Consider the following 23942-nt stretch of genomic DNA (forward strand, 5'->3'; position numbering starts at 1 on the left):
GGCACAGGAGACTGTCTTTCAGTGGAGACTGGAGAGTGGAATTGCATTGTCTTTGTATTGTCTTGTGTGTATTTGTTTCTAGCTCAGTTTAAAAGCTAATGTCCATTAGTAATGTTTGTCTGCAGGCGTGGGTGCCATGACGTGGTCCCCTCTGGCCTGTGGGATCATCTCTGGGAAATATGACAGTGGAGTACCCCCTTATTCACGTGCCTCTCTGAAGGTATCCAATCAACCATGTGTGAGATTGCTGCTTTCTCCCCCACTGTGTTTCACTTAATGCATGTCTCTTACTAATGCCTGTTTCCTTGTTGTGTTCCAGAGCTCTGAGTGTGTGTTTGTCAGCTGAGAATATCAAGGCCTTGATACAATCTTTTTTTGTCCATTAGTTTTATTTTTCTCTTATTTTTAACCACATTTAAATTCAGCGTAAACCTATTACTGTCTCCTTTGTTGCCCTTCTTTCTTTTCTTGTATATTTCTGTGCACAAGGTAGTATAGGCAGTAGAATTGCTGAATCTCCTTCCAGGTAATTAGCAGGTAAAATTTTCTCTACTGCACTTCAAATGTGGATGGCATGCTAGGCCTAACTCTTTCACTTTTAGCATTATAGCTTGGCTTTCACTTCCTGTGGTGCAGTCCCGTAGTGTTCTCTGCGCTCAGACAGGCCTCTCTGAGCAGATATGCTGTGTGTTTGGAACAGGGCTACCAGTGGTTGAAGGACAAGATCCTGAGTGAGGAAGGCCGACGTCAGCAGGCGAAGCTGAAAGAGCTGCAGGCCATCGCGGAGCGGCTGGGCTGCACACTGCCCCAGCTGGCCATCGGTAATGCTTCCCCGGCTCTGCTGCTCTCTCTCTTTCTGTCTGTCTGTCTGTCTGCCTGCCTGGAGCTCAGGGCAGGCCGTCTCTATGTCCCGTCTGTGTGTGGTCTACTTCTTGTTGTCTGTCTGGTGTTGGCCATGGTCTTGTGTTGGTGTTAGCCTTGTTATGGAGAACTGCTGGCATGTGACAAAGCCTGTCAGTAATGTTCTTTAATGTGTATGTAGTAAGTATTGGACTTTGGTTAGGACATTTTGTTGGCCAAACCTATTTACTTTTCTGGCTGGTTTTATAGGACTGTGACAGCTCACATAGAAGCCACATAGCATAGCATAGAATTTGCATCACATTGTATCACATAGCTTTGCTTTTAGCACTGCGACCAAAACATTGTAATTATTGTTTGTAATTATTTTCGAGTCTTACCAGATGGCGTTGTTGTCTTGTCGGCACAGCTAGCTGAGGAAATGTAAAAGCTGTTCAGCTAGGATTAGTTTTTAGCTTGGAGACCCACTCGCTTCCCTGGCTTTTGCTTCATTGTGCACTACTCCTTCTTTGCACAAGCAAAGCTGTGGTCATGAGGCCTGGGAGTGTTTTCCAATAACTAGCAGATTTTGGTGGTGGTCTACTGCACAATCATGGCGAAGATTGACAACTGACGAGTATCAAAGAATAAAAAAATCTAATCTAATTTCTTAAATGGACATTGCGTTACAGCATTGTAGCTTTGATTAGGGCTATAAAGGGCTATAGGGCTTTTGCTGCTGGTTTGGGTGTGCATAAAATGTGGGGGTGTTCATATAATGAGCCAATACTGTTATGTAACAGTTTTAAGTTTTGGAATTGGCCCGTTATACAGCTCTGTTTTTGGTTATGCCGAATCTTTTGGAGGGGAAGACAGCAGTGTTTGAGGTTCTCAATATGCCCCCTTCCATTTACCAAACTCTCATTGTTCTATGCCAAATTTGCTAGAACAGGAAGATGAATTTGAACCAGAATACATCTAGTCCATATCTTCTTCTTGGCTGTGAAATGCATGCTCCATAAATAGATCTCTGTTTAGCTTTCTCTGGTTCTTTGTATCACATAATTTGATTGTTATCTGTAATGAGACTCTTGACACTGCTACTGCAAATTGCTGCTACTTGCAAAATAATGTTTTTCATATTGAATGCTGTAGGGTAATAATGCGTCAAAGGTCAGAGTGAGTGCAAGTGTTCGTTTAGTAAATGAAGTAAACACGGATGGCACTGAGCCACGGCTATAGAGTGGATGATGCAGTCGCACAGACCACTGCACTGAGCATAAAGTGGGACATTTTATGTGTCAGTACATTTAATGTGTCAGTCCCTGTGGCTATATTAAGTGACGGATGTCTCTGGGCATGGTGTGCACCCTGCAGTGTGTGAAAAAGCTATTTACAGAACTACTGCCACCTCAATCTACACCATGAATTTCTCACTGCGGGTGGTTTTCTGATGGTGAAGCCAAACATCAACCTCAACATTATCTCAGAATTACAAACTGGTGCAATTAGAAACATTTGTGGATTTTGCATCAGGGATGTTTTCTAAATATGTGTGCTCTGCTTGGTGTTTAAATAACAAGCCTTTTTGCAGCCAGAGCTCACAATAGATGGACAGAGCTAAAATTGAATAAAAGTATTTTTATAGTTTGATTGTACCTGTTCTCAGAAGTGACCTGTGTGTGATAGCGTAATGCCCACACATGCTAAACTCACCCACATCGATCCCTTTTCCTGTAATCCACCAGCTGTTTCCTCTATAGCTTTATGTAAGAATACAGTTAAGTGATCTGTTTCTGCTACAGTATAAACATTGCGTAACCTCTTGGTCCACACTCAGGAATACTCTGAATCTGTAAGAACAACGTGTATCCATCAGTGTGTATCCATCTCTGCACTATTTGCACACTTTTAGTGACCATTCCTTCTGCAGATTTGTGGTGTGTAAAGTGGACTTTCCAGCTTAGCCTTAGGAACGTCTGAGCCACTTGCTAAATACAAGGGTTTATAATGTATCAGATGTCAGATTTATCAGGAAGCTAGTGTAATAACCAAAACGGACATAAATACAGTGCAAAGCTAAAGCACATTTTCTAACAACAGTGTGCTGTCTTCGAACAGAAACGATTGAGCTAAACCTTTTTCCAGGATGATGACATAAAATGGATGGATGTGCATAAAGTAATCTAAGTAACCTCTTGTTTACTTACATCAGAACTGCAAGCATATTTTGGTACGTGGTAAGGCTGTAACCAAAACTGTCACTGTTCCTTCAACAGTTTTTAAAATAAAACTTGAATAAAATCCATATGAATGTTTTTATTGTATTTGCTATAAATGTATACAAATAAATATATATATATATATATATATATATATATATATATATATATATATATATATATATGCAGGATTAGCACTGCTTACACAAATTTAACACAACTTTTGGAGTGAGCATAGCTAGGATGTTTAAACATTTTCAATACGGTAGTTTTTGAGCTGCTCTATGTCGGTCTGTTTAGCCAAATGTTTAATTTCCGCTCTTTCCATGGGACAGCCCCAGAAATCACTTGTTTGTTTTTTAGCTACGTTCTGTCTATCTGATTCTGATCACTCTGGTGCTGAGTGTGGGGTGAAAACTTTTTTTTCTTATTCTCCTTACCCGTGGCAATGAACTGCTTTCTGCTTGACTTGCATTGAGCAATACCACAGGTAATCAGAATGGGGAAACAGATGAACTCATGTTGTGATGTATGCTCAGGTATGTCAGGGGAAGGTTCTAAGTTCAGCCATGTAACTCCTCTGCTGCGTTCTCTTCACTGGCTTCCTGTAGCTGCTGCCTGCATCAGATTCCAAACCCTGACGCTGGCCTACAAAACCAAGAATGCACCAGCCCCTTCGTACTTGATGGTAATGGTCAAAAGCACCAAGAGCCCTTTGAGCTTCAGGTATGGCTCTGCTTGACCCGCCATCCCTTAAGATCCTCGGAAGACAAGCATCCAGGCTTTTTTCTGTCCTGGCACCAAAGTAGGGGAATGAACTTCCCCTGGGTGTCTGAACAGCAGAGTTGCTCGCTGTCTTCAAACGCAGACGGAAAATCTTGGGTGAAGTGTAGTGTTGAGTATTGTGGTCTCCATACTGACTTTTGCATTTAGTAGCGCCTAAGCTTAGAGGTATCTTTTGAATCCTAGTCTATACAAACTAGCTAAGGATGTTTTCTGAGTAAACAGGGAAGCACTTTTGTAAGTTGTTCTGGAGAAGAGCGTCAATGAAGGCAAGTGCAGCATCGATTAGAATTCCTTACAGTGGACAGATGCCTAAGTAACTGCAGATGTGTTGAGAACAGGGCAGATTACAGCAGTGTTCGCTACCGAGGGACCTGACACACACAATCTAGTAACAAATGAGAAGCATTTCATTAAGAATCTGCTGAGGGAGTGTCGAGATTATGCTGACTGACTCCCTTTGCTGTGCTGTGTTTTGCTGTGTTGCAATTTGCTGTGGTGTGTGCGTGTGTGTGTTTGTCTTCCCAGCATGGTGTCTGAGGAATGAAGGTGTAAGCTCTGTGCTTATGGGGGCGTCCAGCACTGACCAGCTGATGGAGAACATCGGAGCCATACAGGTGAGTCTCAGCAGGATGGCGAAGGCTGGTCTGGTGTTTCTGTAGCTGCGTCAGCCTGTGTGTTTGAGCGTCTGTGCATACACACTGCCTTGTTTACAACGACTGCCATGCTTCCAATGAGCCACCAAATCCCATTAGCAGCACGTCTATTATTAATGTAAATGTATAATACATAATGTTGGCGTTTTGTACAGGATTGAATGCTGATTTTATTTTGGGATTTTCATCATGTCGTTCCTCAGAGGTTTCCATGCGTGAAACGGAATAATGTAATGTAAAGGAACAGCTCAGTGAACAGAAATCAGAGGAAATCCTGCCACTATTTTCTGTCTCCCAGAATGTGCTTTATTGCAAGGTCATCTGAAGTCATCTGCTTTCGTTTCCAGTGGAGGATGCTTTCACTGGATGCTGATCAATTCACTGATGATTAGTATCTATGAAAGTCATATAAAGGCAGTTTAGATGTTCTGCTACATCTCAGCATGGTCCAGGTTATCCATATGGGATTCTGTTTATGTTAGATTTGGTTGACATTACGTTTACTTAAGCTAGGGCTGCCAGTGTACTTGTAACTGTAAAAAAGAAGGAACCAAAGTATGGACGTCCATCGTCAGGAGATCACAAGTTTAATCCCCGTTGATGCCACAGCCATCATGGGCATGGGCAGACTGGCAATAAAAATCATCATAGGAATGGTGTCAAGCGTGTGGGAAGGGGTTCTCATCATTACCTGCAGATTGCTAAAATAAGTCAAGTGGTGTCAACCAAAAAAAAAAAACTTCTCAGCACCATGGGTCCTATTTTTCTCTTTCTCTCTATGTTTAGGTAAAGGCTATACAATGCTGGGGTAGAGGGAAAACAACCAGCCCTCGCAAGACTAGCCTGCTAGGAAAATTCCCAAAATTCTGAAATTCAGCCCCTCCACATACTGTAATTTTTTTTTTTTTAAAGTCAGGCCAATGTAAAATAACTTAACTTAGTTTAGTCAAAAGTTCTCTAACTCTTCTGTATCTCTGTTTGGTCAGAATTTTTGCCTACAATTTTGCCTCCTTCCCGTCAGTGTGTTTACTGTTTATTCCCATCTGTAGGTTAGAGCTTGATTTCCCAGACTTGCTGGGATTTGAACTTGTGCTCTCCTCACACTTGACTAGCAAACTAGCAGTTAGACTGTTGTGCCACTCTAGAGCTGTAACATAAAAGTAAATTTGCCCTTCCGTTTTTTCTTGAACACAGATATGGATATGATTTCACAGCTCTAGAGTGGTGCAACCGTCTAACTGCCTGCTTGTCAAAAGAAAGGAGCTCATACGTTCGAACGCCATCAACACCTCAGCCATCCATGGTCAAGAGATTGAGAATAGAAAGGCTTCCACTCAAGTAATGCTAAAAATCAGACAAAATATTCCAGCTGCGGCTGCCTTAGCTCAGATAAGTTTCTGTAATGAGTTACTTTATCTTTAGGTTGGGCTGCTTTTAGATTTTGTACAGTGCAGAAAATCCCACTGTTCTTTAGGTAAAGGCAGAATTTGACCTCACTGCTCAATTGGGGGGAAAAAAAACATTAAATATCCAGTTTGCTGTCACCTGTCTACCATCCTAATGTCAACACAGCATAACACTGAACTGCTGTGCTACTTGATGAGGTATGGGTTCTGTTCCCCTGCAGTGCAGCAGAACTTCAGAGCAGTGAACGTCTAAACTATTGCTTTAACCATGCTACACTCTTTTTCCTGCTGTGCTAATGTAGCGTGCGGTACATGCAGCATTTATATGTCTAGAGAGCGTATGTTTTCTTCACGCAGGTTCTTCCGAAGCTATCGTCGTCAATCATTCATGAGGTGGACAGTATCCTAGGCAACAAGCCGTACAGTAAAAAGGACTACAGGTCTTAGAGGGAGCACTGCTCTGCACATCTGTCTGCCTGAGCTTTAAACTACTGAATGAGATGTTGGCACACAGGACTGGCATGGTCACAGGTCCTGCTGGACAGGCCAACACACACACACACACTCATCGGAGTCAGCTGATCCCAGGTGGGAGAGACAAAAGATCTTCAGGATTGGAAACCAGTGGGAGAGAGGGGCAAACCTGGACACAATCTGGTAGAGACCACCTCAACAAGCAGAACACCCCTCCTTCAAAGCAGAGAAGAAGCCCTGAAACAAAGCACGCTCATCCACTCGCTTGCTCTTTTAGACAACGTCTAACAAACACCCAGGGTTCCTGAGGAAGGCCTGTACCTGTTACTGCATGTGATTCACAGGCTAAAGCACATGCTTCCCGTAATTTCCCTTCCAAATAATATAACCGGTTTAGAAATGCTATTGGAAAATGGTGAGCATATCATTCTTAACAGCATTGGTCACACACCTTTTATTCACGGATGGATCTGTAACAGAATGAAGCCAAGCAGTTCTGGGAGGCAGTGAGGCACAAATTTCACACTTTGCACATCTAATTCATCATCCACTTCTGCCTGGAGAATGGTGCTCGTATCTCTTGTGCAGTACAATTACAAAGGCTGCAAAGACGTCCTTAACCTCTGTAACAGCCTGCAGAGATTTCTGCTTTTTTGATCGTGCTGGTCTTCAGATTCTAGCATATATCTACCATGGTTCATTGATTCTAAGTTGTAATGTCATGAACAGGCTGTCTACATTCGAAAAGGAATGGAAAATAATGAAATATTTGGAGGATAAGCAAATAGTAGAAATAATACTACACACAGTACAAGTTATCCGGGCAACAGTGGTTCACTGGGCTGAAACCAAAGAACTCTTATTATGTATTCTCTACTTTATTCCTATAAATATGTATAAATATTTCCTTTTAACATATTTGGATTGCAAATCTTACATATGTGGGATTGTTTAAAACTGATCTATGGATGAAAAATAATGATTTGCCTTAAAACTATTTATTCATATTTATAATATAGAAACTACAGAAATTACCATTTTCATATCATCCTTACATATTTATTTGTTGTATGTGTATATTTGTGGGTTTTTTTTTTGTTTGTTTGTTTTTTTTTTTTTTTTGGAATAAGAATGATTTTATTAGCTACTAGCTTATAGTGACTGTGTTGCAAAGTGTAGAGCACCATAAAATAACTTCCAGTATAGAATAATTGAATTATGTGCTCAGTACTGACCCCAACAGCCAATTTTAGAGACATACAAGTGAGATTACTCTTTAGTTTCTTGCCTCTTTTAATGTGTGTTTGATTGAAAGCAGTATTTGATTTAGTGTTTGTTTGGCTAGTGGCTCCCTCTGTTGGGCCCTACATACAACTACAGCAACACCAAATCCTTCCACCAACCTGCTTCATCTCATTAAAGGCCACTCCATTACTACAGGTATTCACATACAAAGCGTGTGGCAAATCCAGATTCAGAAGGTAAAAAAGCCACCCCAGGATTTTATGTCAGCTGCCTAGGCCGCTCTGCTGTAGCTCAGCTTTTTGGACTTTCTTGACCTGGCAAGTCAAAGTTACTTTCTGAATCTGGATTGCCCACCACTGTTCACACATACCTACAAACACAACTTCACCACTGTAAAACACTAATGAGTTATGCATACTTTCAAACTGGCTCATAAATACTGTCCCTTTCCTCTTTCATATGAACTAGAGTCACTACGCATGAGAAATGAGTCTACACATCGCTTCGTACGCAATAGTACTGTCCGAATCATAATTCTCACAATTTACATGAAGGCTGGCAGTTTTGTGTACAGTACAGCAGATGAATAGATGTTTATATGCCTGCAATTTCCAGAGACTTTAATGGTTTACTATTTGTACAGTAGGCCATGTACTGTACATCTTGTAGAAAACTCTGTTGGCACTCATTTATTAAGCACTTGCATCTGAACTGTAACAAAGGAATTGAGGAACTTTATGACAGCAACAGCACTGGCTCAGTATAGGACTTGGACTTCATAGGATATGAAGTCTTATCATACCACCACATACTCTAAATCTCTCCTCTACATCTGTTCATAAATACGGCAACAAGCCTGTCAAAAGTGCTGAAATACAGGCTGTAAATAAAGGCTGTATTCATTACTTGCAGAAAGACAAAACCATGGATTAAGAGTCTGGTGAGGATTACTGTCAATAGGCACTCATCTGTATTAAAGTTTGTACCCAGTGTAATTTGTGCAATATCTGTGTCCACCCAAACTGGACAGTGATGATGTACGGTAAATAAGTCACTGTCGCTCTGTGTAGAGTGTTGGATCATTAAGCTTCTGGCTGCGCTGGATGAGCGACCCTTGGATGAGCAGCAGACTTCTGACATATATTTGCACTTGCTCAATAAAGCCATTGATATCTCCTCATTGGGTGTTGCTCAAACGGCGCCATGTGCGTGCGAGTATGCTGAAGCATGTAGAGGATGACCATCCTGAAACGAACAGCTGTTGGTGCATGTCGTTTTCTGAAACAGCCTATTATTTACTCAAGGATGGAATTCCTTAACCTGTAGAGTTAGCTCAAGTTGAGTACCTTGTTGTATAAAGACGCTAAATAACTCAGTAGTCCTATGTTTTCAATAGGAGCAACTGTATGTACATTACATTCGGAGGTTTTGACGATTTGAAAGGAAGTACGTGAGCTTTTTGTTTTACAACCCAGGTCAGAGTTGACCGTTACATGCGTAATGTCTCAGATGTCGGTCTGATTCCTCTGCCTGACCTCTATGTACTGTAGTGGTTTAATGGATGTCATCACTTTTGCCTTGGCAAGCAATTATTACATTGAGCTTGAAGAAAAACATGTACAGCTAATAACTAAAAATAAAATCATATTGCATAAAACTGAAATGGTGGTGGTGGTGTGTGTGTGTGTGTGTAAGTGGTCAGTTTCAGACAAGACAAGACCGTTAGACAGTATTCACTGTTTGTGTTGGACACATGGAATTGGGCCTTTGCCTTTAACCCATCCATGCAGTTAACACACATACACAGTAGTGAGGGAACACACACAGTGACAGTGAGCAGACACTTACACACTAATGATCAAACACACACAGTAACAGTGAGCACACATGCCTGGAGCAGTGGGCAGCCATCACTGCGACGCCTAGGGAAGCAGAGAGGGTGAAGAGCCTCGCTCAGGGGCTCAACAGCAGCAGCTTGCTGAGCCCAACTTTCAGGGCTGGACAATATGGTAAACATTTTATATCATGATATTTAATATTTTCACAAAATTTATCACAATATTTTGTCACACATACACAATATACCAGTAGCTGCAGGACTAATTACACTCTCTGTAATGAAGCATGCACTTGGTCAGTGTTCTTTCAGTACTCACAGTACTTTCAGTACGACAATAAAATATCGTCACATTGCCCACCCCTGATCACTTCCCTGCCCTCTCTTTCATGAGTCATAGTGCCAGACTGACAGCTTGATTCCAGAATTCATTGCAGAATCCCTCTTATTCAAATGATCGTTTGAATAAAAGCTACAGTAAAGTTGTACAAGAGTCAGCTTTATTGCAAAGCACTGCATTCAGCCGAAATGACTGCTTTTAACGATTCCGGTGTTGAAATATGTGAAACATGGTGGTGGGAGTGCCACACTAAATGCATAGTGCATTCTTTTTGGTTTATGGGTACCAACACAACAAATGCCTGAATGTGCTGAACTGTTTGATACAGATCATGTAGAAAAATACATCCTTTGACAAAAATACTCTTTTAAAAAATGTAATATAAACAGTACCAATTCTGATACAGTACAATGGAGGTGTTTAGCAGTTATGGTTTACAGTACTTACTAGGCACTTTGACACATGCAGAAAGAAGAAAAAACTGGGTATATCACTGCTCATGAATATCACACTTTTTATGTACATATCATATGAAAAGTTGCATAATTCAGTACAAATCTATCAATAGCAGGTGAAAACCTTTGCGATAAAAAAACACCAGAAAACATTGCTGCCCTATATTTACACTGCACAATTTTGTGCACATGATATGTTGTGAGAAACAGTGCCTGAACAAATATGGTGAGATATAACAGCTAACGAAATGATGTGCAAAAGTTTGGACACACTTGCTTAAATGACATTTTGTTGATTTTCTAAGTGGAAATAAATGTAATCTTCCAGACAGAAGACTTAAATACGGCACAGTTTGAGCAAAATTTTTTCATGTTGGAAAACTTTCAGTGAAAATCAATGTAAAAAGATTTAATACCAAGCTTTTTATACAGAGCATTTCTAGCAAAAAAAAAAACATTAAATTAAAAACATTGTGTGTTCCATAACCTTTGTACACACCATATTTTACCATTTGTCTTGTTTGTCCAAAATATTTAATTACGCAAACAAAAGTAATTGTGCATTAACATGTGCAGAAGTTCACACTACAGATGCAGACTATATTTGAAAACTCAACAAAACATGGGGTGCCCAAACTTTTGCATATGACTGTTTAAAGAGTAAAGATCTCTAAATTCTTAAAAACTGAGTTGCTCATTCATGTATATAAATACATCAATTGAAGAAACTCTTCAATTGGTGACATGTTCTGTCCGACATGCAGACTTTACCCTGATCTTTCCATCTTCTTTGGAAGTCTAAATGTTGGACATGCTCCAATAGTATTCCACTCAGTGAGATCCAGACCACTTCACTGTGTGCATCCACAGCCACAATGACCTTGTTTCTCCTTCATAGGGAGTCCTTAGCTAAGTTGCAAGTACAGTGCTGTTCTGGTCATTTTTGCAAAAAAAATGATTCTACAAGAGTCTACTTGATAAGTTCCTCTTATCACCATCAAGTTTCTTCAGGTACTGAAATAAAGTGTTTCCACGGTTCTGTAGTGCACTGCAAGGCTAAATGGATATTCTGCGACTGTTATACTGGTGATCTGAGTTGTGGTTGAGCCTTCTTTTTGCTTCTGTGAATCTGATGATTCGATGTAAGAATGCTGCCTGTAGAGGAGAGTCAAACAGTAAAGTCACTCAGGTGAAGGTAAAAGGATTCTTTTTCTCCAAGTGAAAAATGATAAACCTACCCTCCAGACAGCTTGGCCCTATCCAGCCATTTGGACATGTGCAGCGCCCATTCCGTGGATTACACTGTGCTCCATTTCCGCACTCACAACTTTCCAAGCATTCTGGACCATAGCGATTCAGTGCACACGCTTAAAGCAATGAAGGGGGATTTTTACTTCAGTAATGTAAAATATATACTTTAATTTTAATGTTATTTATCATCTAGTACAGTAAAAGAATGTAGCTCACATATATCACAGCGTGTTCCCATTTTTCCTGGTCCACACAAACATCTGCCGCTCACAGGGTCACATGGTGAGTCTCCATCACAATCACATGTCTTGGTGCAGTCGGGCCCAAACTTGCCCTGCTCACACTCTGAGAGGAGAAGGGCCAGGGCTCAACCAAATATTCTGCAGAGTTCTGTATATTTAGGGTTCTACATGAACATTCGACAGAAGTAGTTTGAGCAGAGAACAGTTTAGCACTCAAGCTGTGAGGCTAATTTTGCTACAAAAAAAAAAAAAAAAGATAACCCCAACCATATCATTGAATCAACCCTAAATCCTAACCCTAACCTTAACCTAAACCCAAAATCTAACTCTAAGGGTTAAGGTTAGGGTTAGGGTTAGGTGTATGGTAACATTCAATAGATACTCATTTACATCCAACCTAGTGTTCTGTTGCATTTAAGAGATACTCAGTTGAATGTCAGGTGAGCATCTATGAGGCATCTACAATGAACCATCCAAATACAGTGTTTCCAATATTTTTTCGTAGTTTGTCTTTAGTGGAAACATCGTCACTGGAACGTTCAATATCAACTAATCCTCAAAAATACCACATCAAATCTATCTATGGTGTTTTTAATATTTGACATCATATTTAGGATGTGGGAATATTTACCATTTGTATAAATTGGGGTTATTTCTAATCATGTTTCTATAGTATGTGTAGATCACCACACCTCCCCTGTCCAAATCACACACTCTGAAAACAACTCTCTAGCATCATCAGTGTGCCTCACCTCTCTCACAGCGGTCTCCTTGGTAACCTGGAGGGCAGAGACAGCGGCCAGTGCCCGGCTCACACTCAGCCTTGCCGTGGCAGTCACAAAGATGCTGGCAGCGGTGTCCATGGAAACCAGGAGGGCAAGCTGTATACACAATAATATATATATAAAACGCTGTGGGTAATACGGGGTGGGAGCCGATGGCTCGGCTGTATCACATGTGTTCTGTGTTTCTCACCATGTTGGCAGAAATGGCCATAGTATCCCAGATCACAGCGACACTCTCCCGTCACCCTGTCACACGTGCTGTTGTTCTGACAGTCGCAGCGCTGCTGGCAGTTAGCTCCATACCTGCCTGTGGGACACTCTGAGAAATGCAGACAAAGGCTCAGTTATGCACACTGTACACATCTACTGTACACGCTACAGAAACGGAATTTGACATCAAAGACAACCTAAAACCTCAAAATCTGAATTGTGTACAGTCATGCAAAAGTTTGGGCACCTCTGGGCAAATTACATGTATTTTTTATTTGCTTAGTGCAGACTCTAGAGCAGAGTTGGCATATTTCATAGCTTAAGTTCAGAAAATAAATAGAAATTGTGCAAATAAACACACGCACAGCTTGTCTAGTCCCTGTAGAGAAGTACTACCTAAGAATAGGAGCAGATTCACATGAACCTATAGAAGGGTATAAAGCCCCCCAGCATCTCTGGAATGATGATGCTCCATCCAATAATTTTGGTATTGGGGAGTTAGGGATGAGGTGGGTGGTAATCATGCAACATCTTGACCTCACTAATGCTTATGAAAACCTTACAGCAGTGCTCCAAAATCTAAGAAAAAGCATTCCCTGAAGAGGACAGTAAAGTAGAGACAGTTACTTCTGGACAGTAGAGACAGTAAAATAAATACAGATTTTAGAAGAAACAAGCAGGTGTCCCGATACTTTTGGCCATATAGTATTGCCCAAAGACTTTGCTTGTTGATTTGGGTCCACCCAGAAATACACCCCAGTACCAGTATCTGCTGAAATGCTTTGTTGCTTTTTAGAGTAGGTATACTGTACATGTCTGTGGCCGCGGTCAGACAGTTGTTTGTTTGTTTGTTTCACTGTCACCATCATCCTGATGCAGTGTGTGTGTTGCAGGATGTCAGCAACAGCTAATCTGATGTAGATGCTCAAATAGATGCTTCAAATATAAAAATGTGAAAATATCAGAAAGAAAAAAAAAAGGACTAAGTAATAAGTATTAATGTAGCATGACAGTTCTGCACCTACTGCTCCGCTCTCATTACTGTTTATTAACAATGCATCATCAGCTTACCTGTATCACATCTGTCTCCGGTCCAGCCCAGACCACATGTGCAGTTTCCTGTTACCCGATCACACACTGCTCCATTACTGCAGTTACAGCGCTGAGCACAGTCCTCTCCAAACCAGCCCTGAGCACAGCCTGAAACACACACAAACACACACATGTAAATTGTTTCACTGTAAAGAAATCCAGAAGACCTGAGACTTGAGAGCTTTGTTGTCATTATACTAATACAAGGTTGTACAGTACAACTAAACACTGTTCTGGTGCGGAACAGGTAAGGACATGGTACTTTAGTTAGCGGGAGAGGAAGCTAGCTGCAACCATCTCCAGGCGTTGCAGGATTTCAATACTGGCAGCGATGGGCATATATCTTTCTGTATAAACATAAAGAGCATGTAAACCTTGTCCACAGTCCTCTCCTCGCTGACCAGCTTTGCACACACATCGGCCTGTGACCGGATCGCTTCTGGCCCCCTCGCCACACAGAGCTACCCAGGCACAGTCCTGCCCGTACCACCCAGCTGGACACGCTTTAGAGGACAGAAAAGGGAGAGGATTAGACATCAGTAGTTCATTTTTAATTAATGATCAAACATTTTTCTAAAGACTAGAATTTACATTTACACAAACATTTGTTCTAAATACAAATAAAAATGTAGATGTTTCATTAGTTTGTGTTGGAGAAGTGTTGTTACAGGAGTGTTGCCACCTGGAACACCATAGCAACCACCTAGCAACCACAGCAACACCTACTTTTTTATACCCCTCTAGCCCACACATTGCATTAGGCATGTTGCCAACAGTTTCATGTTTATCTGCCTATCAGTCCTATTCTTTAGACAGTTCTTCTCTACAGGGACTAGACAAGCAGTGTGTGTGTGCATTTGCACAATGGTGTGAGCAATAGGCGCAACCTAAAGTAGCTGAAGATAATTCATTAGAAGGGGTGTCCACAAACATTTGGACATATAGTGTGTCTTAGCTGGCCTACATTTGGGTTATATTGGGATATTCCGTGCAAATGTGATTCTTTTTAACAAACTACTACTACTACTCCTTTAAGACATGCTTTTATAAAAAGATGAAGAAATAGCTGCAGTATGTGATCGCAGGTTTGGTCGTCACTCACTGATATTGCAGTCTGCTCCGATGTACCCTGGAGGGCAGGCGCAAGTGCCAGTAGTGGTTTGGCACATGCCGTCATTCAGGCACTGGCATTCACGTTCACAGTTAGGACCATATTGACCCCCTTCGCACTCTATGACAGTAACACCCAAGCACAGACAGGCAGATATTACTCATAAAAAACATGAACAAGGTATGAATTATTATTATTATTATTATACTTCTATATTATAATAATATATATTATTATTATAAAAATGTTAATTTCTCCTTTTTGTGGAGGAAATAATAAGCTATATGTGCTTGCCTGTATCACACTTGTCACCGCGATAGCCCGGTGCACAGTAGCATGTTCCAGTGACAGGATGACACAGTTGGTTTGCCTCTGAACACTGGCACACCTGATTGCATTTTAATCCGTATGTTCCAGGCTGACAAACTGCAGAGCGAGACAGAAAATGAACCTTCCAATAGCACTGAAATAGAAAATTGCAGACTGGATTTTCTTCTAGGAAATTCCAAAGAGACTTCTGGAGCTGCTGCTGAGTTCATTTCACTACTCACTCCTCTCACAGCCACTGCCGGTGAAGCCAGGAGGACAGCCGCACTCGCCCGTCACATGGTTACAGGAGGTGCCGTGAGGGCACTTGCAGCGCTGAGAACATCTCTTCCCATAGGAGCCAGGTAAACAGGCTACAAAATGAAAGTGCATGTTTTAGCCTGTGGCCGTCAGTAGAGGGCAGAAATACTTTATTTACAGATTTTTTAAAGATATTTTCTAATGCAGTGGTCACCAAGCCCACTACCTGCCAAGCTAAAATGAACCCCACCTGATCTGTCTAACTATTACGCTATACAAAAGCTTTTGATTAACTGAATAAGGGGTGGTAGATTTGGATTACAGGCAGCTCTCCAAGAGGAAGTTTGGTGACCGCTGTTCTAAAAAAACCTGAATGAGGAAGAAGATGGTGAAGAAAATATGTGTAAAATGAAGTCAATAAAAGAATGAAAAGGAATCAAATAAAGAAGCACGGATAAGAACTAGTGAAAAGCTCACACTAGACGTAAAGCACATATCTAGCTTGCTGATAGTTCATGGAGGTTCAACATCTGTCCAGGTAACGTAAGACTTGTGTTGTTTGGCCTTCTAACCTCCTAAATCATTCCTTACAGAATTCCTCACACACAGTGCTGCCCATACTATGGAAGTGCTTTAGATGACACAGTTGTTCTGCATTGTTTTGGGATAAAAGAGGCTTAACATGGTTACCTTGGTAACATTATTCAAATGGGGAACAAAAGAAAGATTAGAACCTAGAGTTACTCCCAGGTTCTGTACTTCATATTTTACATAAGATGCTAGAAGGCCTAATCTTTCACTAATAGGTTTTTTGCCATGTTCTATTGATTAAATTAATCTCATTAAATAAGAAAGGTCTGACACACAGCTTATAAACCTGTCATATGTCTTGACTCTATGTGACATCAGCATAACTATGATTAACTGCATGCTTCAAAATCACATTTCCTAGTGGAAACATGTCCAGTAAGAAAAGCAGTTGTCCTGAAATGGAACACGTGTTATGTCTTTGTGTGGGTCTTGGCATGAAAAGGTTAGGAAATTCCAGCTTTAAACTACATGTGAATAAACAATTCTCAAGTTGAGCTTGGAAAGACATACACTATATGTCCAAATGTTTATGGACACCCCTTCTAATAAAGGGTGCATTCAGCCACCTTGATTTGCACCCACTGCTGACACAGATGTTCACACACACATAGCTTATCTAGTCCTTGTAGATAAGTATTTCCAATAGAATAGGAGTCTCCGGACCAGATAAATATGAACCTAATGCACTATGCCTAATGCCAGCGATAAAACCCCCAGCATTGAGCTGTGGAGCAGAGTTCTCTGGAATGATGGCGCTCCATTCAATACTTTTGGGATGAGTTGGAGATGAGATGGAGTGGTGATCATCCAACATCCTGACCTCACTAACGCTACTGTCACTAAACGCAATCAAATCCTCGCAGTATTGTTCCAAAATCTAGTGGAAAGCCTTCCCTCCCTGGACAGTAGAGACAGTTTCTCCAACAAAAGCAGGACAAACTATTTTTAATACCCTTGATTTCAGAAGATACAATAAATGGGTAGGTGTCCCAATACTTTTGTCCATATTATGTATCAGGTAGAGTAAAGCTACGCAGGGTTAGGGGGTGCAAGGGTCAACACAGGAGAACAGAACTCACTTTTCTCACAGTGGAGTCCTCTCCACCCTGGAGGGCACACACAGGTCCCAGTGATGTGGTCACAGGCAGCCCCATGCTCACACCTGCACTGTTTCTGACAGCCAGGACCAAACAGCCCTGCTTCACAAGCTACAAAGACACACACACATGCACACCACACACAGCAGGATTAAACAATACGTCTACTTTTCTTTTAGGTAGTCATTAAGATTATGTGAGCTTGACGGCTTGTGGGTGTTTCTCACCCCTTTCACAACGCTGGCCCACCCAGCCCGCTGGACAGAAGCACTTTCCATCGCGCCGGTCACACACTCCTTCATTCTCACATTCGCATGTGTGCTGGCAGTCTTTACCAAAGTGGCCTGGAGCACACTCTGTTAAGAGGACAGAGAGAGAGAAGCATATGGTGAGTTGGGAACTTCATCAGTACCAAAGCTAGTTTGTTTAGTTTTGTAAAGGGTTTAGCAATTACTCCGATACATGCAAGCCAGCAACCTCATCGAACCGTTGCTGATGTGGATTAAACTGCCGAGGCACGGCCAGGCAGCGGACACGCTCGGAGGAAAGTGCCATGTCCCCAGCTCCACCACACCAGCCAACAACACTTAATGGTCTCTAACTCTGGCATGGCTTGGGATTCGACCTTGCGACCCTGGGCCATAGGCCTAGTGGCATTAGAGCTAATGACACATCTATAAAATTTACATTTATGGCAATGTATGATGCTCTTATCCAGAACGACTTCAGCCGGGGTTGCGATTTTTACCCTGACCAAGCGAATGAGCAGTGTATACTGGTCAGCGACTCAATTTCTCCTGTGAATAGCCAAGGAAAACTGAGCATGAAGAGTGCAGTTTTCAGACAGTTATTAGGCAGTTTATTATTTCAATTCTACGTTCCACCTTAAATCATGCAGCAGCTACATTCTGACGCTAGTACATTTCCGATACTGCAGCACAATTTAAGTTAGAAATGAAATTCAAAGAAGCCAACATCTGCTTTGTACGTAGGGTAGCCTCCAATATGTGCAGTGCTACTCACTTCCAACTCCCACTGCAGTCTGTACAGACCATGCTAACTCCATCTTGCTACCTACTTCCTCACCCAAAGGCCTTTTCATCTTTACTTTCATTATGGGTCAGCGTAAATGGTGGCACAAATCTATGTCTCCTGGGTGATGAGAGGCATGTGTATTTGGGGGCGTATTCAGTCCTGCAACAAGTTGAAGTCATGTAGTGGATGATTCACGACTTTAAAAGTCTGGTAGTGTACCCAAGGCTTTATATTTGAATCATGTTATTCAGAGAGGTGAATGTAGCGTTGTCTTGCCCAAGGATTCTTATTGGTGTAGCATAGTGTGCTTGCCATGGTGGGGAATCGAACCCTAGTCTGCGACAGGAACTACGCCAAATGTTTAGCAAATGATGCTAATTGGTGTATATACATGTCTACTATTTGTTAGCTACATTAGCTTTGCAACTCCAGTGATGCCTTTGAATATCATGCCTTGGCTGATTGCTTACACACATTTGGGGTAACAGGAAAATTGTTTTGTCCTCACCAAGTTCACATGCCACGCCAGTCCATCCACTGGGACATGTGCAATGCCCACTGATTCTGTCACATGACCCACCATTCTGGCACAGGCACCGCTGGCGGCAGCCTAGCCCATAAAAGCCAGATGAGCATTCTGGGAATAAATCAAAGACACATTAAATGCTAAACCACAACTGCGTCATGACATATAGCCTCAACAAAGAACCATCTCGTCCTCCAATTCAGCGTGTTCAACAGAGACTGTGGTCTAAAGAATGGGGGTTTGGACTAACAGTGAGGAAAAGTAATGTGAGTGAATATGCTATAGACGGGAAACCACAGCACAATTTGTCTTTCTCTCAGCCTCACACACTCTGAGCCACAGGTGTAACTGTGATTATGCAGTCTCTGATTTCTGCACTAATAGCTTATGAATAAATCACTCAGTGAGGCTTTGGAGGAGAAAACTGAAAGCTACCACATTTGGGAAAAGAACAGCCCGAATGAAGTCTCTATTTAGCTTAGTTATGAAATGGCCTGAGACCATATTCAGAGTCATGGTATTTTTGATGTGTGGGTATACAGTTGCAAGAAAAAATCAGTAAAAAGCCTATGGAATTACTTGATATGTATTACTAATAAAATGTGGTCTGATCATTATCTAAATAATTATATATAAACACAATCTAAATAACAACCACACAAACAGGTGTACTGTCCATGTCTGTTTATTGAGTGCATAGGTTAAACTCCCACAGTGCAGGCTAGAAAAAATAAATGACCCTCTCTGTTTTAGACTTCTCTAAAAGTCAATTGGCAAAAGGAGTTTTAAATAAGGAGATGGAAGTATGGGTTTCACAGGTGCTTTGCACAATAAATAAAGGCACACAAAGACTCATTACTGACAAATCTGTTTTTCTCAATAACAAAGAGGTGTAAAAAAAAAACAGGGGCAGCAGCAAAAGACCACAAGCAGTTTTATGGACAGATGGACAAAACTGGAACTTTGTAGCGCAAATGTGCAACACTGCACAGAAAAAGAACACTGCACCCCCCCCCACCAAAACCTTATTCCCAGCCAAGCATCATGGTTTGCTTTACTGTCTCAGGGCCTGGATGTCTTGTGATCAATAAGGGAACAATTATTTAAAAAGTGTTTTAAAACAAGAGAATATAACAGTACACGTCCTCAAGCTGATGAGACACTGGGTGTTGCAACACGTTTGTGAGCATACAAGTAAATGGTTCAAAAGAGCCCTGACATTCACCCTACTGGGAGGCTGTGGAATGACCTTAAGACATCCCGGAACCACTGATAAACTGAAACACATAGACCAAAAATCCAAATCTTATTTGCACCCACAGAACATGTTTGGTGGAGGTAATTGCTGCTAAAGGTGAATCTACAGGTTATTGCATTTACAAGTTCACCTACTTTTTCTAGCCTGCACTGTGGATGTTAACTTACAGTTAACAGTACAACAGTTTGTGTGATAATTTAGTTAGATTACTTCCTTTATAATGATTGTATTGTATATGGATAAGACAGTATTTGGACAATACACTATTAGCACTAATATTTCATTTTAAATTTAACGTGCTTGGATTTTAAGAGGCAAAAAAAAACAAAAAAAACTTGAATGAATCTACAAACTGAATGTACTGGTATGTGACCTTGTATGTGTTATAAATGGTGTACCTTGCTCACAGGTTGGCCCTGTCCAGCCCGGCCCACACTGGCACTGTCCGTTGGTGTGGTCACAGCTGGCATTATTGTGGCAGTTACAGCTCTGATTACAGCCAGGGCCGTACAAGCCAGCCTGGCATTCTGCAACAGTACACAACAAATCAAAGCTAAAACAAAGTTAAAGCAAAGAGACATCACATTTACCTTCCAAAAAACTATTCACAGAGCCCCCCAACAGGTCCTGGAACAAAACAGGACTAACTTTCCACATCACAGGCATAGCTGGAGAGGGGCCTTATGGCACCCATTACTTAACATGCTCCAATAATGTGTGTGCTGAACTTTGCACGTCACAAACTCAAACCCCAAACATCTGCTCTACCACTTAACTTTGAAGCTTCACACAGGAGAAAGAAGGAAGTACTTTCCAGATGTATCACGTGTTTTAGCGTGATGTCCTGGTCAATGAGACTCACTAGAGGTGCAGCGGGGGTCGAGCCAGCCAGCTGGACACACGCAGGTTCCGGTCACATGGTGACACTGGCCACCGTTAAGGCATTCGCACTTGTGCTGACACTCAAGGCCGTGGAAGCCCTGTGGACAGGCTGTGGAGACACACATAGACGTTTCACACCCAGATTCTCTCATTTATAAAGTAGCATATACTGCCTGTTGCCTTTTGAAATTTGATTTGATGGTTCAGCTACTTGCTAACACATTGGACATGATCAAATCATTTTAAGTTGCTATTTGACATACAAATAGTAAATATGTGACTTTGGCTGGGGTGAAAAATGCTCAGTTGTAGTCTCACAAGTTTATTTACAACCCTGTCCAGTCAGCATAGTGTGGGGTTAGCTAGCTAACTGAGACTGTAGTAGATCTGGTTTAGCTCTCAGTCTTGCACCTGACCAGCACCTGCTTGCTTTACTGGCTCTTCCCTGGGCGTTGTGGTTTCCTGTGGCGGCACTTGCCCTGGTCGGGCCTTCACCTGTTTGGCTAGCAATTTTTAGCCAATTTTAGCATTTTTAGCCTCGCTTCCCCCTGAATAAACATTGGGTTTAGTAGCCTGGATGTATGTGCATTTTTATCAGATGTATTGTAAGTGATGAATTTTAAAATCATGCAATGGCTGACTGAGGACATCAATGATTAATCTAAAAAATAAACTGAAAATCATTTGCCACCGACAGCAGTTAGGAGCCCTGGTGCGCACTGACATGACAATTACTGCAAATTGACAAACTATATGATTTTGAGAAAGCAGATTTTGACAGGAGGCGTATACATTTCCATACCCACTCCTCATCTTACTCACCTTTTTCACAGTATGTCCCAGTCCAGCCTGGCAGGCATGTGCAAGCTCCACCCACAGGCTCACAAACTGCGCCATTCTCACACTGGCACTGGTGACGGCAGCCTGGGCCGAAATAACCCTCAGGACACTCTTTAAGAAAAGAGAGCACCATTAGTGTGCTTTAATGTAAAAGTGCTGTAACTTAGACACTCATTTCAGAGCTTTATTGTGTGTGTGTGTGTGTGTGTCTGTGTGTACGATACGGAGACAGTAACGCACTCTGCTCACAGTAGATCCCAGTGTAGCCAGCCTCGCAGTGGCACAGCCCAGTAACTGCATCACAGCTCGCTCCACGGCTTGTACAGTTACACACACTCGCACAGTCTGCTCCCCATAGCCCTGGCTCACATGCTGTCAGACAGTACACACAACATTACTGAAACACACAGATATCGTCCTCTTCTCTTGCACAGTATTGTTGTATCTTACTGTTCATAGTGGATTTGGTTAGTGTTGGATAGTGCCAGATTTAATGCCTTATGTGAGTTAATAAGAGTCACTAATACGTCTAGAAATATTCCATATTCTAATAAGAGGTTATACCCATGACTAATTAAAGACTAAAATCACTAAATAAGAATATAATGAGCAAGTCTGGACCACAAATTCAGGTTATTCATCTATTCATGGTAATCTGCATTGTACTTCTATTTAATTTCTATTTTGTGAACATGTGTCCAATACAAGAATTTAATATATCAGCATGTGGCTATTAAAAGGGATAAACAAACATCTGCCCAGCTTGCATGCTATGTAGCAGTCATTTATTTTAACAGTCATCGATTATATAACTGGAGGTCTGTTATGTGAAAATCACTAAAGAATTGCATTATTAGTTGAAATAATGGACACTAAACACTTTGTTACAACCCTGTTATGGATTCACAAAACAATCCATACAACAATAAGGAGCAAAGTTGCAATCAGGAACCTGTACATCATACTACCCAGTGTGGAGTACACCCCTGGAGTAAAAAAAGTAAAAATGGCACTTGATGGCATCATGATTTTAAGTGTTTATACCTTTTTCACAGCTGAGTCCAGTCCAGCCAGCCTCACACACACACAGGCCTGAGACAGGGTGGCAGCGGCCGTCGTTCTCACAAGAGCACCGCAGCTGGCAGCCCGATCCAAACCAGCCTGCTGGACAGACTGCAAGAAACAAAGCAGAGAAACCACACACACTATGAAAACAGCTTTTGATGAGCAGACACTGCTGAACAGTCATAAAGCTAAAAGTTAATTTAGTTAAAGCATTCACGTCCTGGCAGAGCTGACCAGCAGGGCTATGAGATGATTGAGTTCAAACTCTACCCAGTCTCACCAGTCTCACAGAGCTTTCCAGTGTGTCCCGGCTCACACACGCAGGTTCCGTTCTGCTTGTCACACACTCCTCCATTCTCACAGGGAGGACATGGTTCTGCACAGGCCAGGCCCCAGTGCCCCTCCTCACACTCTGCAACACAACAAACACACACCTTCCATTCATCAACACTGCAGCTTCAAACTTTCATTAGTTGCTATTGCTCTGAGCTACAACATTTATAAGACAGGATTGCCCAACAATGGTCGTGGAGTAGCCCTGCTGTGCATATTTTGGTGTCTGTGCCAGCCCTAATAAACCTGATGTAAATAATTGGCTAATAAACTTTATACTAAGGAACACAACAAAAGGGTTTATTAAGGTCTTGTTCTTTGATCAATAAAGCATGAAATGGACATTTCTAAATGATTTATTTAGAAATTAATTATGACCTTTAGTAGTACATAATTGGAGGTCTGGTGTTAAAATCACTAATAACTGTATTATTAGTAAATTAACATGCTATTAGTGTGTAACTCGCGGCACTTTGATTCTACAAGTCGACAAGTTTTAGCTATTGTTTTTGCCTCATTGGTTTAATACTGACTAATACATAAATAAATTATAAATTACATAAATAATGTTATACATAAAGTGTTCCACATTATAAAAGTCATGTCTTCCACTAATTAAAGACTACAAATTACTAAATAAGAATAAGTATGTTTGCATCACAAATTCAGCATCTATTGATGGATCTATTGATAGATATTTTGCAAAACAAAAATCTTTATTTTTTCAGTATTTCATTGTTTAAAACTGTTAAACTATCATCTTGCATGTTGTGTAATGGCCATTTATTAATTATGACCT

The 23942-nt window shown here is 41.4% G+C and overlaps 2 protein-coding genes across 4 annotated transcripts in view; one reads left to right on the top strand and one right to left on the bottom strand.

Moving 5' to 3' along the window:
* kcnab2b (potassium voltage-gated channel subfamily A regulatory beta subunit 2b) overlaps positions 1-7407 on the top strand; it is a 76493-nt gene extending 69086 nt beyond the window's left edge. For all 3 annotated transcript variants that reach the window (XM_072696123.1, XM_072696120.1, XM_072696121.1), the window contains 4 exons: positions 126-220; positions 701-821; positions 4374-4462; positions 6265-7407. In XM_072696123.1, the coding sequence (XP_072552224.1) occupies positions 126-220; positions 701-821; positions 4374-4462; positions 6265-6354 (395 nt within the window). In that variant the 3' untranslated portion in view covers positions 6355-7407. The remainder of the gene's footprint in view (positions 1-125; positions 221-700; positions 822-4373; positions 4463-6264) is intronic.
* A 2758-nt stretch (positions 7408-10165) lies between these two features.
* Positions 10166-23942, bottom strand: part of megf6a (multiple EGF-like-domains 6a) — a 40728-nt gene continuing 26951 nt past the window's right edge. The window contains exons 16-34 of the mRNA XM_072697242.1: positions 23091-23222; positions 22790-22918; positions 21986-22117; positions 21728-21856; positions 20886-21014; positions 20422-20550; positions 18748-18876; positions 17432-17560; positions 17187-17315; positions 15501-15629; positions 15244-15375; positions 14941-15069; positions 14213-14341; positions 13818-13946; positions 12727-12855; positions 12504-12632; positions 11726-11854; positions 11497-11625; positions 10166-11413 (exon numbers count right to left, since the gene is read on the bottom strand). Coding sequence (XP_072553343.1) covers positions 11337-11413; positions 11497-11625; positions 11726-11854; positions 12504-12632; positions 12727-12855; positions 13818-13946; positions 14213-14341; positions 14941-15069; positions 15244-15375; positions 15501-15629; positions 17187-17315; positions 17432-17560; positions 18748-18876; positions 20422-20550; positions 20886-21014; positions 21728-21856; positions 21986-22117; positions 22790-22918; positions 23091-23222 — 2408 coding nt within the window. The 3' untranslated portion in view covers positions 10166-11336. The remainder of the gene's footprint in view (positions 11414-11496; positions 11626-11725; positions 11855-12503; positions 12633-12726; positions 12856-13817; positions 13947-14212; positions 14342-14940; positions 15070-15243; positions 15376-15500; positions 15630-17186; positions 17316-17431; positions 17561-18747; positions 18877-20421; positions 20551-20885; positions 21015-21727; positions 21857-21985; positions 22118-22789; positions 22919-23090; positions 23223-23942) is intronic.

Source organism: Salminus brasiliensis, chromosome 14 (assembly GCF_030463535.1).
Source record: "Salminus brasiliensis chromosome 14, fSalBra1.hap2, whole genome shotgun sequence".
Lineage (NCBI taxonomy): Eukaryota > Metazoa > Chordata > Actinopteri > Characiformes > Bryconidae > Salminus > Salminus brasiliensis.